The 12,598-nt window shown below is 58.3% G+C and overlaps 1 protein-coding gene across 1 annotated transcript in view; it reads right to left on the reverse strand.

The window, feature by feature from the left end:
• Positions 1-474: 474 nt before the first annotated feature.
• LOC144286871 (rho GTPase-activating protein 27-like) overlaps positions 475-12,598 on the reverse strand; it is a 30,961-nt gene continuing 18,837 nt past the window's right edge. The window contains 5 exon segments of the mRNA XM_077853940.1: positions 475-556; positions 879-1,385; positions 1,457-1,537; positions 1,769-1,951; positions 2,670-3,101. Of these exon segments, the coding sequence (XP_077710066.1) occupies positions 1,137-1,385; positions 1,457-1,537; positions 1,769-1,951; positions 2,670-3,101 (945 nt within the window). The 3' untranslated portion in view covers positions 475-556; positions 879-1,136.

Raw genomic sequence — 12,598 nt, forward strand, 5'->3', positions numbered from 1 at the left:
AGCCCACAGTTCAGACAGGCCTGCCACAGCCCCTGCCTCCAATCCACCAGGCTCCCTTGGCTCAAGGGCCAGAATGGGGAAGGGGCACCCAAGGGTTCCTGGAACCCAGCGGTCCTGGGCTCGCAGGTCCTTTGCTGCCTGCCCACCCAGGAGAGGAAAAGGGAAAGGCACAGCCCTTGTCCCGGGGAGCAGGGGCCCCAGTCCCCAGTCCGCCTGCCTCCCAGGCTGGAGTGGCCACCCTCAAGGACCGCTCCCCATGCCCAGGGTGGCTGGAAGCGCTTGTCATGGGCTGAATCCACTGTCATCACCCCCTGCCAAGGCCCGGCTCCCTTGTCACTCATGATCCACTATTGCAGACCTAGCCTCTGACAAGCCAGATCAAGTAAAGAGCTGCACGAGTCAGGAGCAGATGGGGCTGGAGGTGGAGGGCAGGCAGTGTCCCTACCCTGGGAGCCTGGGCCTTACCAGGCCGCCTGCAGCTGAGGCCTTCGAGTCCTTGAAGAATGTCAGGACGCCACCCTCCAGCACCGTCCAGGAGGCACTCCAGTGCTTCTTCCTAGGTGGAGGTAGGGAAGTGGGGGGGTGGGGGGCTGGGCTTGCATTTGGCCCTGAGCTGAGGCCCCCTTCCACCCCCAGGAGCAGGGCACAGAGCTTAAGAACACAGCTCAACTTGGGCCATCCAACGGTGAGGGCTGGACTCCCAATTCTAACACTTGGTAGCCAAGGGACCCTGGGCAAGTTACTATCTCTAGGTGCCTCAGTGTCCTCATGCGACTTCTTAGCAAGCTGCTATAAGGATTAACAAGAGCCGGGAGGGGCTCGGTAAATGTCATCGTTAAGGCCCACTCTGCCGTGGTCTGGGTGCAGCCGCCTCTTACCGGAGCCGCTTCCCCTTGTCCACCGTCTTGGTGCGATGAAGCACACCGGCCTTGTCCAGAGTCTTGATCTTAGAAAGCCAAGGGGAAAGAGGAGGCAGTTAAGGGGCTGGGCCACAAGGGGGCAGAGGCTAGTCTCCTCCACAGCCAGCAACTCCTTACAGGCTGGGCCTGAGTCACCACTGAACCCTCCTTGCCGCTGGTGCAGGTGGGGTGCCAGTTCTCAGCCCAGGAGGAGAGATTTTCTCCCAGTTCCCAACCTCACGCATCCCTGGGGGGTGGGGGATGACCCAGACCCAGGCCCAGGCTAGTCGCTGGGGCCTGTGGGGGAGACATGCCCAAGTCTGTCCCGGCCCCCACAGCCTTCAGGAAGCCCCTGTGTCTTCTGTGGGGGTCCTGCCAAGGCCTACGAGCTCCTTCCCTTCCCTTCTCCTCAGGGGGGCTGGCCTGGGCTGGGGTCTCACTGTCCTGGTTGGATCTGCAGATGCTTCGAGGGGCAGGGACAGGAACCTGAGGAGAGAGAGACGTCATCTATAATCCCCTCCTCTCTCCCCAAGGCTCTCCCTATCCCAGCTGGTTACCTGGGGCAGCTCCCACTGAACTGAGGTGTCTTCTGGGTTGTAGAAGTAGGGCTTCCCATGTTGGTCCTTCAACCGCACCCACTGTGGGAAGAAGGATGGTCAGGGCTCTCAGCCCACCTCATGGGAGGCAGGCAAAGTTTCCCCCTGTACCAGAGCCCAATTCAGCCCCAAGGAGTTTGGAGGGTCAGGTGCAGGCTACCGGCCCAGGAGCTGCGGTTTATGGTGTTAAGGGGAACTACTGGAACTACTAGTGAGGACGAGGTGGAGGAGTGACCGGGGGGCTGTCCGGGCACATCTGCCCGCTGCCCATACCTGCTCTTGGGTGTAGTGGTTGGTGTAGAGTGTCTGGCCCTCGGGGCTCACATGGCAAGACCAGCCCGGGGGCGCGGCCAACGGAGAGGTGGGCCGAGGCTCACTCAAAGAGCCCACGGGGGAGTAGTCCTCCTCGGGGTAACTGGTCAGCGACTCGGGGTAGTCCGTTTCAGGGGTAGGGGGCTGCAAGGAGCAGGAGACAGAGTCAGACGCTCTCCGAGCCAGTAGGGACCCTGGGCCCTGCCCTTTCATACCAGGCCACGCCCCTCTATAGCAGTCCAGGGGACTGCGGGGTGCAGGAGGCGGGGCCTGAGGCCTGAGTCACCCCGCACCCCCCGCACCCCTCCCCTCCCCCGCCCCGCGCCTCACCCTCATTCCCGGGGGGCGGGGGCAGGAGGCGGGGTCTGAGGCCTCAGTCACCCCGCCCCCCCTCCAACCCCCCCCCCCCCGGCCCGGCCCCGCCCCTCTCCCTCATTCCCGGGGGGCGGGGGCAGGAGGCGGGGTCCGAGGCCTCAGTCACCCCGCCCCCCCGGCCAGGCCCCGCCCCTCACCCTCATTCCCGGGGAGGGGCAGGAGGCGGGGTCCGAGGCCTCAGTCACCCCGCCCCCCCTCCAACCCCCCCCCCCCCCGGCCCGGCCCCGCCCCTCTCCCTCATTCCCGGGGAGGGGCAGGAGGCGGGGTCCGAGGCCTCAGTCACCCCGCCCCCCCTCCAACCCTTCCCCGGCCCCGCCCCTCTCCCTTATTCCCGGGGGGCGGGGGCAGGAGGCGGGGTCCGAGGCCTCAGTCACCCCGCCCCCCCCGGCCAGGCCCCGCCCCTCACCCTCATTCCCGGGGCGGGGCAGGAGGCGGGGCCTGAAGCCTCAGTCACTCCGCCCACCCGGGCCAGGCCCCGCCCCCTCACCCTGCGGTCCCCGGGGTCCAGTGGGCTCAGGCCTGGCTGCATGTCCTCCAGCGCGTCCTCGGGCTCGTCCTCGGGCTCGTCCTCGGGCTCGTCCTCCGGCTCGTCCTCCCAGACGGCCTCGCCCGTCAGCGGGTTGTAGAAGAACACCCTGCGGCTCTCCTCATCCCAATACTGGCCCCAGTCTGTCTCGAGGCTCTCGCGGCTGCCCACCGAGGCCGGAGAGGTGGCTGGGCTGGCGGCGCCCTCAGAGGCCTCGAAGGGCGACTCCCAGGTGGTCACGCCCGTGTCTGGGTTGTAGTAGTAGCGGCGCCCGCTGCCCGCGTCCCTGTGCGTCTCCCATGCGGGGGGGCGGGGGACCGAGGCGGTGCCGGGTGACGTGGGCAGGGGCTGCCTCTCGACGTTCTCGTACACGGGCTCCGGGGGGTCGTCCACCTGTGGGAGCAGGAAGGAGGCGTGACCGTCAGGGCAGCTCCGGGGTCACCCAGTCCCGACCCAGCCACTTCCCACCTGGGCGACCTTGGGCAAGTTGGAGTACCCCCTGCTTCAGTCCCGCCGCTGCACAATGTCTGCCCTGCCCGCTCCGGAAATTGTAGTGAAGAGAGAATGAGGAAATATTCGTGAAGGGGCATTGTCAAATATGAAATGTCCCAGATGCGTAGGGCACTTACATTATTTATTAGCAATAATAAAATATCGATATCTTGAGTTCTCCCAGCTGCGCACTCACTGTGCACTCCAGGGGGCCAATCAGAGGTTGGGCAGGAATAGAGAAATGGCCTGGGCCCCATTCCTTTTCCTCCCCATTCAGGTCACAGAGGGGCAGGGCCCTGCTGCACTCTACAGCCCCCACCCCTCCTTCCTTCCTGTCCCTGAAATCTCTGGGACTGGAATCCGTACCACCTCTGATCTGGGACTGAAACTTCCTGAATGTGGTTTTTGCAGACCTCAGGATCAACTGCAGAGAAGGGAGAGAGGCAAGCCAGATGGGAGGAAGGAAGGAGGAGCTAGGAAAGAGGAGCCCCTCGTGCCCTCCAAAGGAAAGCGAGGTGGGCTGGAGGGTCCGGCCACACACAACATACCTCTGGTCATGCTCAACACCCCACTGCTCCTTGCGGCCTGCGGGGCAAAGTCTACGCCTTTAACAGGGCACCGGAGGGGCCTGTCGCCTCTCTGTCTACTTTATTTCCTGCCATTCCTGGCCCCCTGCCTTGAACTTTATGCTCTAGTAGCCTGGGGCTGCTGGAGGCTCCACCCTCCCTGCTGTATATCTTTTATGGGCCTGGATCTTTCAGAGTGCCTAGGCCCATCCCCACCCCTTTTTTCACCTGGCCCACTCCAATTCCTTCTTCAGGACTCAGCTCAGGTGTCAGGGTCAAGACCTTTCCTGAGATTCCTCTGGCGTGCCCACCATCGCCTAGCACCCTCAGCTGGCCAGAGGGATAGATAAGGACACTCTTAAACCCCAGGCAGCAGAAGAGCACCAGAAGATTAAGACTGTTTCTAGGATGATCTAATGCTACGGGGGAAATGCAGACTTCGACATGGGGAGCAAGTATATAGTTTCAAATCTGTGTTTTTAGAAACCCTCCAAAATGCTAACAGAGATAGTTATCTCCTCTGGGCAGTATAGTTATGGGGATGGGGTATTTATTTATTTATTTATTCTTTAAACTTTTCTCAAAATTTTGTACAATCACCCTCCCCCCCGCCCCACCTTTTTAAATCACAGAACTGCCTGTGATGCCTTCACTAAGCTGTAAACTTCCCAAGAGGGGAAGCCGGTCATGTCAAGGTGGCATCTCCCTGGGCCTTAGGAAGGCGCCTAAAAACACACTCGTTTGTCCCACAAAGATTCACCTGTCCGGTGCACGCACTGTTCTAGGCACTGGGGAACGCAGCAGTGAACAAAGGGACCCACATCCCTACTGGGCAGCCTGTGTAAATGGTCAGGGAGCAGGGAGGGAGATGAGCAGGGTGAGAAGTGAAATGCACAGCACAGCACGTTGTCCGTGGTAGTTACTGCTAGCAGGAGACAAAGTGTCAGAAAAGCAGTGGTAGAGTTTTAGATCATCAGGGGCAGGTCCCAGGCATGGAGGGAACAGGAGGAGCTGGATACACCAGATCCTCACTCCTCTCCCTCACCCTGCAAGCGCTTGTGTGGCTGAGACAGAACCCCCCACCCCACTTCTCCTTTCTCTCTGTCCACCGCAGCCATCCCATATTCCACCCACACCGGCCCATGGACCCTCCCGCAAACACAAAGCCACCTCCTATCTCTGCACCTTTGCTCCAGTGGGTCCTTCAGCCTGGAACTCTCTGCTCTCATACCTGCCTACCCAGATCCTGCTCCTCTGCTGGTGCTCTGCTCCAAGCCTCCGGGAGAGGCCTTCTCCCTCAGGAGAGACGTCTGGTGCATGGACATGCTGTTCATCCCTCTGTTCGGGCCCGGCAGCATTCCGCCTTGGGTTGTCCACTCATCTGCCTACCTCCTCTGACCCCAAAGGCGGGGTTTTGTTTTTGAGCAGGGGACCCAGGATGATGTACTTGACCCCAGTTGCCCTCTAGCTGCTGGCCCAATGCCCTGAAGCACACATCCAATCCACCAAAAGTACTTATTGCTTGAGTACAAAAGCCAATTCCAAGCCACATTTCAGCAGCAAACAACAAACAAACACACCTGACACCACAGGAGACTCAAGTTAGCTTTGGACAAGGACTTCCTGGGAGTGGGGGTTCAGCACAGGAGTCTCTTTGGGAGACCAGGATGGAGGCAGTGGACAGAGGAAGGTGGGTGACCAGACACATCTCCCACCTGCCCCAGCTGGACCTGCTGAGGCAGGCACCTTCCCCTCCTTGGGACAGGGGCTGGGAGGTCATGTGGGGCATAGATGAGCTGAGGAAGGAGCCAGGCTCTATGGAGCGGGGATTTCCACCTGCAGGCTGCTAGTTTTGGCTGTGAGTCCATGGGGAGTCCCAGGCTGGCCAGGGTGATGGGGATCTCACACGAAGTGCCCTAGTGGGTACAGAGGTGAGACCTAGGAGCTGGATGTTTAGGCTCTCAGCATGAGGGGGCTGTCAGAGGAAGAGAAGATGCAGAATCGCACTGTGGGGCTCCAGGCTGCAGACCAGAGGCCAAATGGGGGCAGGGCAGGGCCCCTGGGAGGGGCTGCCCCAGAGACACAGGCTGCTTCAGGAGGTAGGAAGGGGCTTTCACTGGACGTGAGCAGGCAAAGTCCAACCCCCTGTCAGTGATGCTACAGCCCTGTGGTGGGAGCTGGACCACACGCAGCGGCCCTGAGGCCCCTTCAAACTCTAGAACTTTCTCCCTGTAGAGCCCCTCCAGTGCTAGGATAAAGCCAGGATCAGACTGGAAGCCAGGCAGGGCCAGTCCCCCTGTGCCCTCTGGCCTTCAAGGGGAAGCTCGTGCAGGTTAGAGCAGGGTCTGCCACCCTGCCCACGACTCCTGGAGGTCCAGGCAACACCCAGTGACAGCCCATCAGTGGGGCCCTGACTAGGCACCAACAGCTCTCGGGGCCCAGATCCCAATCACAACAGAGACACGGGGGACAACAGTAGGAAAGGGGAAGTGGTCTCCTACCTCAGCGGCAAGAGGGGCTCTGGCTCTCACCACGCCCAGCTGCCCAGCCCCGCAGCCCTCCCCTTGCCCACAAGCAGGTGGCAGGCCTGCCTCTGTCCCTGCGCTGATCACCATCTCTCAGGGTCCCCCTGCAGCCCCTCCCAGGCAGGTGAAGGCCTTGGCAAAGGGAAGAGGAAAGCAGGGAGGAGTCCCCAAAGTCTGAGAGATGTCCTGCTCCGAAGCTCCGCTCAGCCAGCCCCTGAGAGGGCCAGAGAACAGAGGCCCACTAGTGGCACCTTGATCCAGAGGCCCTCGGCCGTCCCCACCAGAGGCTGAGCTTGCCCCCAAATGCCACGGCCCCCTACCTGTCCCCGCAGGGCCTGACTCCGCCTCCTGGTCAGCCTGGCAATCATGTCCACCATCCTGTCCCCTCAGAGCTGCTGGGACGAAGCCCTGGGCAGGCTTTAGGGGTGGAGCCAAGGGGCACAACCCCAGGGCTGGCACAAGGCAACAAGGAAACAAGAAGTGGCTTTGAGATGGCGGGAGGCTGAGCCTCCAGCCCATTTCCTGTCAGGGCTGCGGAAGTGCTGCCTGAGACAGAGGCTGCCTGCTGTGGGGGGAGGGGGGTGGGGTGAAGTGGGGGGGGTCTTAGGTCGGGGGTGTTTCTATGTGTCCAGGGAAGCGCCGGCCTTCCTACTCCATACTCTGATCACCGGCAAGGTCTGAATCCCAGGGCAGATACAGCCAGGGAGCAGGATGGCGCCAAACCGAGGTTGGGGGAGGGGAGGCCAGACAGCTGGGAGAGGGCAGAGGGGGCAGTTGGGTGCTGGGGCCCCAGGCTGGCGTAGACAGGACATGGAGTGGCCCTCAACTCCCCCAGTGCCCAGGGCGATGGGGAAGAGGAAGCTTGTGTGTGGGGTGCCGGGGCGGGGGGGGCAACGTGTCAAAGAGGAAGGGGTCTGGGCAGCTGTGGCATCAGATGGAGTCAGTGTCTGGAGTTCTGCAGCCTCACAGAGGACAGGAGGGATTCTGACCACACCACAGTCCACTCGCCTGACTGCCTGAGCCTGTCCCCTCCCGGTTCGCTCTCCAAGATGCACGCATGCACCCTCGCCTGGGTGTCTAATACGTGCACAAGTATGCCTGCGTCCCCACTCTCTAAGGACCCGGAGAAGGGGACAGGGACTAGCCTCTCCACAACCCCACAACCAAGAGCTTCCCCTGGGCCTGTTCTCTCTCCTGTTTCAGGCTCTGACCCCACCTTCCACCGGGATCCCAGACCCATTGTCTCCTGCTCTTCCATTCCAGTAACCCTCCTGTCCCCAGCCCTGGTCTTACTTCCTCCCCTGCCCATGCCCCCCCAGACCACTCCTTCCCTGCACCCACTGTGGGCCCAGGACAGGGACACCCAAGGAGAGCCAGGCGTGGTGTAGATTTGGAGTGTGGGCCCTTTGGGCAGACCGCATCCAGAACAAGCCAGGGATTCATGCCCTACTCTGCCCTCCAAGCTCCTGTATTGCTCCCCTCCCATCCCAGGTGGGACTCAGAAGCCTGGAACACTGAGGGCAGAGAGGCCTGGGGTCCTCCCACTTGTCACACACATGACACATCCCACTGCCCCCGCCCTGGGGGACATGGGCCACATGCAAAATAGGTCACCAGGAGAGATGGAGCCAGGCCCAGAAGATGGGAAAGGCCGGAAACTCTGAGCTGGCAGCAGGCAGGAGCTGGGGAAGGAGAGAGAGGACATGGGTGTGGGGACCTGAGCCCTTAGCACTGCCCCGCTGGAGAACTAGGGAGCAGGGTCTTCCTGTGGCAGGAACCAAGAGTGACAGTACAGGAGACTGGGACCACCGAAAAGGCAGCCCACGTGCTGTTCCTCCTCTGTAAGAAGCTGGGCCCCCCAGGCCTGGGGTCTTCCCAGGGGGCTCTGGCCCCCCACCACAGGGGCTGAGCCAAACCCACACAGCTCTGGCCTGCTCTTCTTGGTCAAGGAGCTTGGTTCCTCAGGCTTCCAGTCTAGGCTTCCCCTCAGCAAGAGGAGGTGTGACCACAGCAGCTCCCCAGTGGTGTCCTCCTCCCTCAACCGCATCTTCACACCTGGCCTGGCCCTCTAGAGGCACACGGTGGAGGAGGGGACAGAACAAGCCGGCTGCTCTGTCCTCACCCCTTCTCCCCAAAACCCTCACAGGAGGCTTGTGGCAACCAGAAAAATCCTATCAGCTCTCTGAAGCCAGAGGCAAAAGAAATGCCTGCAAACCAGTGACTGGAGCCCAGAGACTGGCTCAGGGGGGCTGCCGCGGGGTCGGGACCTCCTTTGCTGACTTCAGTGCCTCCAGAGCTGAGCGGAGGGAGAGTGGAGGATGGGTTGTGATCTTTGCCTCAGGGAGCCTTGCAGGGTGCCCAGAGCTGGCGTCCTTCCCTTCCCTGAGCACGCCATCTCCAGGACGGAGTCCGGGCCTCACTGTACCCACCCCCAGCCCTGAGCCACAAGTCCACTGATGTGCAGTGGGGGAACTGGGGGTCCCCTCAGAACGGAGGGAACCACGCCTGGAGCTGTCCCCAGAGTCTGGTGTAACAGGTTTGGGCCGGGGCTCAGACCCCTCGTTTTGTACTAAAGCCCAGGTGAGGCTCAGTGTAACCTTACTGCTCGGCCTGTAGCCTGCGACGAACACAGTAGCCCGAGGTCAGGTTCCTCTGTGGGGTTTAGAGCAGAGGCATCATCATTTGATTAAAGGGGGGCGGGGAGAATGACGCAGGATTCAGAGAAATGGCTTCTTGTGTCGCTGGTGCCCTAGCTTCTCCCCGGGCAGCCCCTTGAATCTCTGCGCCTCTGTTTCTTTATCCATAGAATGGTGCTGTCATTCTCTCCCCGCTCCCAGGGCTGGCTTCTGTGGAGGCGTCAAGCCGCCCCCGGGATCCTACACCCTACACTCTACACTCAGGGACGTGGGAAAGAAAGCGGGGTGACACTTCCGTTTTTTTGGTTCTGGGTTTCGATTGAGTGCCCTCGGCTCTGGACTCTGCCCTCAGCCTCTTGGTGACCTCATGGGACTGTGTGCTTGGCCTGCTCCTCAGGGTAGGTGGGGTAGGGGGTGGAGCCCCTTTGCCACTCACATGCTCTGTGCTCTGGATAAGGCTGGCTGACGCCCAGGAGGAATCAGAAACCGTCTGTCAAGGAAACTGCTGGCTGGCAAAGGCTGTCATCGTGAGCCAACCGAGGGAGAGAGATGTGACAGGGGCCTGTCCCTCCAAATGTGTCTGCACCTGTACCCACCGCACCTCCTCACTTCCCCACTGGAGGGACCAGGTTCCCCCGTCCAAGAGGGCCTCCCGAATATGGGCCCCTGAGGATCCCACTGCCTCTTGCTCAGAAGCTGCCTCTCCACAAACCTCTCACTAACCCTCCCACTTGATGGCTGCAGGCCCTTTGGCGTGGCAACAAATTCCAGGTCTCTCCATCTTAAAAAGAAAATGTGTGCTCCTGGACCCAGCTCATCCTGCCTCCTTTCCGGAGCCCACCTGTTGAAGGTGTGTGTGTGTGTCTGCCGTCCTGCTTCTGACGTCCAGCCCACTGCCCGGGGGTCCTACAACTCCTTTGATGACAGCAGTGGTCCTTGGAGGGTCTGACTCTCCTCAGGACTTAGTCCTTACAGGCCTCTCCCTCCTCACCCTCTGGTGCCTCCTGGGCTGTGAGCCATGCTCCTCTTCCTCCGCTTAACTCCTTGATACTGGGTCTCCCATTTGCTTCTCACTCTCCTGTCCCGGGGAAGCCCAGCCGGATCTGTTAGCTTAACTACCTGCAAGACCATCTCCAGGAGCAAAAACCTGAGTGGAGTCCTGGGGGTCCTTGGTACACCCTACAAGCTGCATATCCCAGAAACCAAGTTCACCTTCCTCCCCTCCTCCTTCCCATCTTGGCATCATCTTGTTTTTGTTTTTTCTTTTTTTTTTTTAAGATTTTATTTATTCACGAGAGACACAGAGAGAGGCAGAGACACAGACAGAGGGAGAAGCAGGCTCCCTGCAGGGAGCCCAATGTGGGACTTGATCCCAGGACCCTGGGATCATGACCCAAGCAAAAGGCAGCCGCTCAACCACTGAACCATCCAGGTGCCCCATCTTGGTTGTTCAAGCAGAGACCTAGAGTCCCCGAGGCTGGGGACCAGCCTAAGCCTTTCGGACCTATCAGTCCCCAGGTAACACAGGGGCTAGGGGAACATGGCAACCCCACCACAAGGAAGCAGAAATTCAAATCTAGAATAGATGTCCTATGGGGCTACCACTCTGGTCCCTGTCCAGGCAGGAGAAGAGGGAGGGAACCAGCAAGAGAGATTTAAGAGACAAATGAGATGCATGGTCCTTGAGCTGATTCTGGTTCAAGCAAAGTGACTATGAGAGATTTGTTTTAGGACAATGAGGGACATTTGACTATGGCCTGGATCTTAGCTGATATGAAGGAACTAATATTAATTTTGTTAGATATAATAATGGGTATAGTATTGTGGTTATCGAAAAAAACATTTTTAAGAGATACAGGCTGGGGCACCTCAGAAGCTCAGCTGGTTAAGCGTCTGCCTTTGGCCCAGGTCATGATCCTGGAATCCCCGGGGCGCATAGGGCTCCCTGCTCAGCAGGGAGCCTACTTCTCCTTCTGCCTCTTTCCCCTTGCTCATGTTCTCTCTCTCACTCACTCAACATCTCTCAAATAAATAAATAAATAAATAAATAAATAAATAAATAAATAAAATCTTGTTAAAAAAAGACATACAGGCTGAGTTTTTAAGGGATGAGATAGGATAAATTCTGGAATTTATTATTTCTCAGCAAAAAGAAAAAAGAGAGAGAACTAACTTGACAAGAATTGTTAAATCTAAGTAATAGGTATAATTATATTAATTATAATATTCTTTTTACTTCTTTGCATGTTTGAAAATCTTCATAATAGGGACACCTGGGTGGTTCAGTGGTTGAGTACCTGCCTTTGGCTCAGGTCATGATCCTGGGGTCCTGGGATCGAGTCCCACATCAGGCTCCCTATAGGGAGCTTGCTTCTCCCTCTGCCTCTCTCTGTGTGTCTCTCATGAATAAATTATAAAATCTTTAAAAATTTTTTCATAATAAAAAGGGGAGAAAACCTCCCTTAAACTTGTTTACTCTTCTGGATTCTCAGTGTTACTACTCCAAGGTGTTCACTGTTTCTTATCCAGAAAGACAGGCCCTTCCAGCTCTCCCCTACCCCTGGTAGTAATTTCTCTCCTTTATGATGCAGCTCTGGCTCTAGGAAATCTGGAAACATGGCAGCTTAAACATGTCCTGCTTCTTCTCTTCTCCTGGACGCTACCCTCAAGGAAGGGGCTGTGCCAGCTCCTGGGCAGGGCTGGCTGGCCGGAGTAGAGGGCCTGAGATAGAAGCTGGAACCCAGGAGACCCCGGGGCAGACCAGGCCACCATAGGACCCTAGGGGGAAAGCAGGGTGACCCCTAGGAGCTGACAGGGAGTCAAACAGGTGGGCTCAGCACTCTCTGCCCAACAGGCTGGGGATGCCGAGGAGGCAGCAGGCAGGGAGAATTCTTGATGGTGTCTTAGAAGAGGCTGCCCAGCCTGGCTGGCCCACTGGCAGAGACCACCATTCCTCTGCTCTAGGGCCGCGCCTAGTGGGGACACTTCAACAGCTCATCCCAGCCCCAGTGAGAAAAGACACATAAACCCCACTCCTCCTACAGGACAGTGGCTGGAGAGAGGTGGAGCAAAGAGAACAACCAAATCTACCTGGGCTGCAAGACCCTAATACAGCAGGGTCAGGACGTGCTAAAGACCAATCACCAATCCGGGTAGGAAGAGGAGTTTGTCAGTAAAAGGTGGCAGGATAGGTGGATGGCCATCCAGAAAAATAATTAAAGGTGGGTTGACATCTTACTCTGTCCACTCGGATATACCCCCAAATAGATCAAAGATTCAGACATAAAAAGCGAAACCATAAAAATACTTAAAGAGAAAAACATAAGCAAAATTGTATATTAAAAATAAAAAAGGCAGAAGGGCACCTGGGTGGCTCAGTGGTTGCGCATCTGCCTTTGGCTCAGGCAGTGATCCCGGGGTCCTGGGACTGAGTCCTGTATTGGGCTCTCCCTGCAGGGAGCCTGCTTCTCCCTCTGCCTGTCTTTGCCTCTCTCTGTGTGTTTCTCATGAATAAATAAATAAAATCTTAAAACCAAACCAAACCAAACAAACAAAAAAGCAGAGACTCAAACTCTCAAAGCCATACATTTGACCACGTAAGTGCATCTTAAGTCATTTGCGTGGCCAGAAAATAACATTAGCAAAGTCAGAAGAGAAACTTACATGACAAC

Source organism: Canis aureus, chromosome 16 (genome assembly GCF_053574225.1).
Source record: "Canis aureus isolate CA01 chromosome 16, VMU_Caureus_v.1.0, whole genome shotgun sequence".
Classification (NCBI taxonomy): domain Eukaryota; kingdom Metazoa; phylum Chordata; class Mammalia; order Carnivora; family Canidae; genus Canis; species Canis aureus.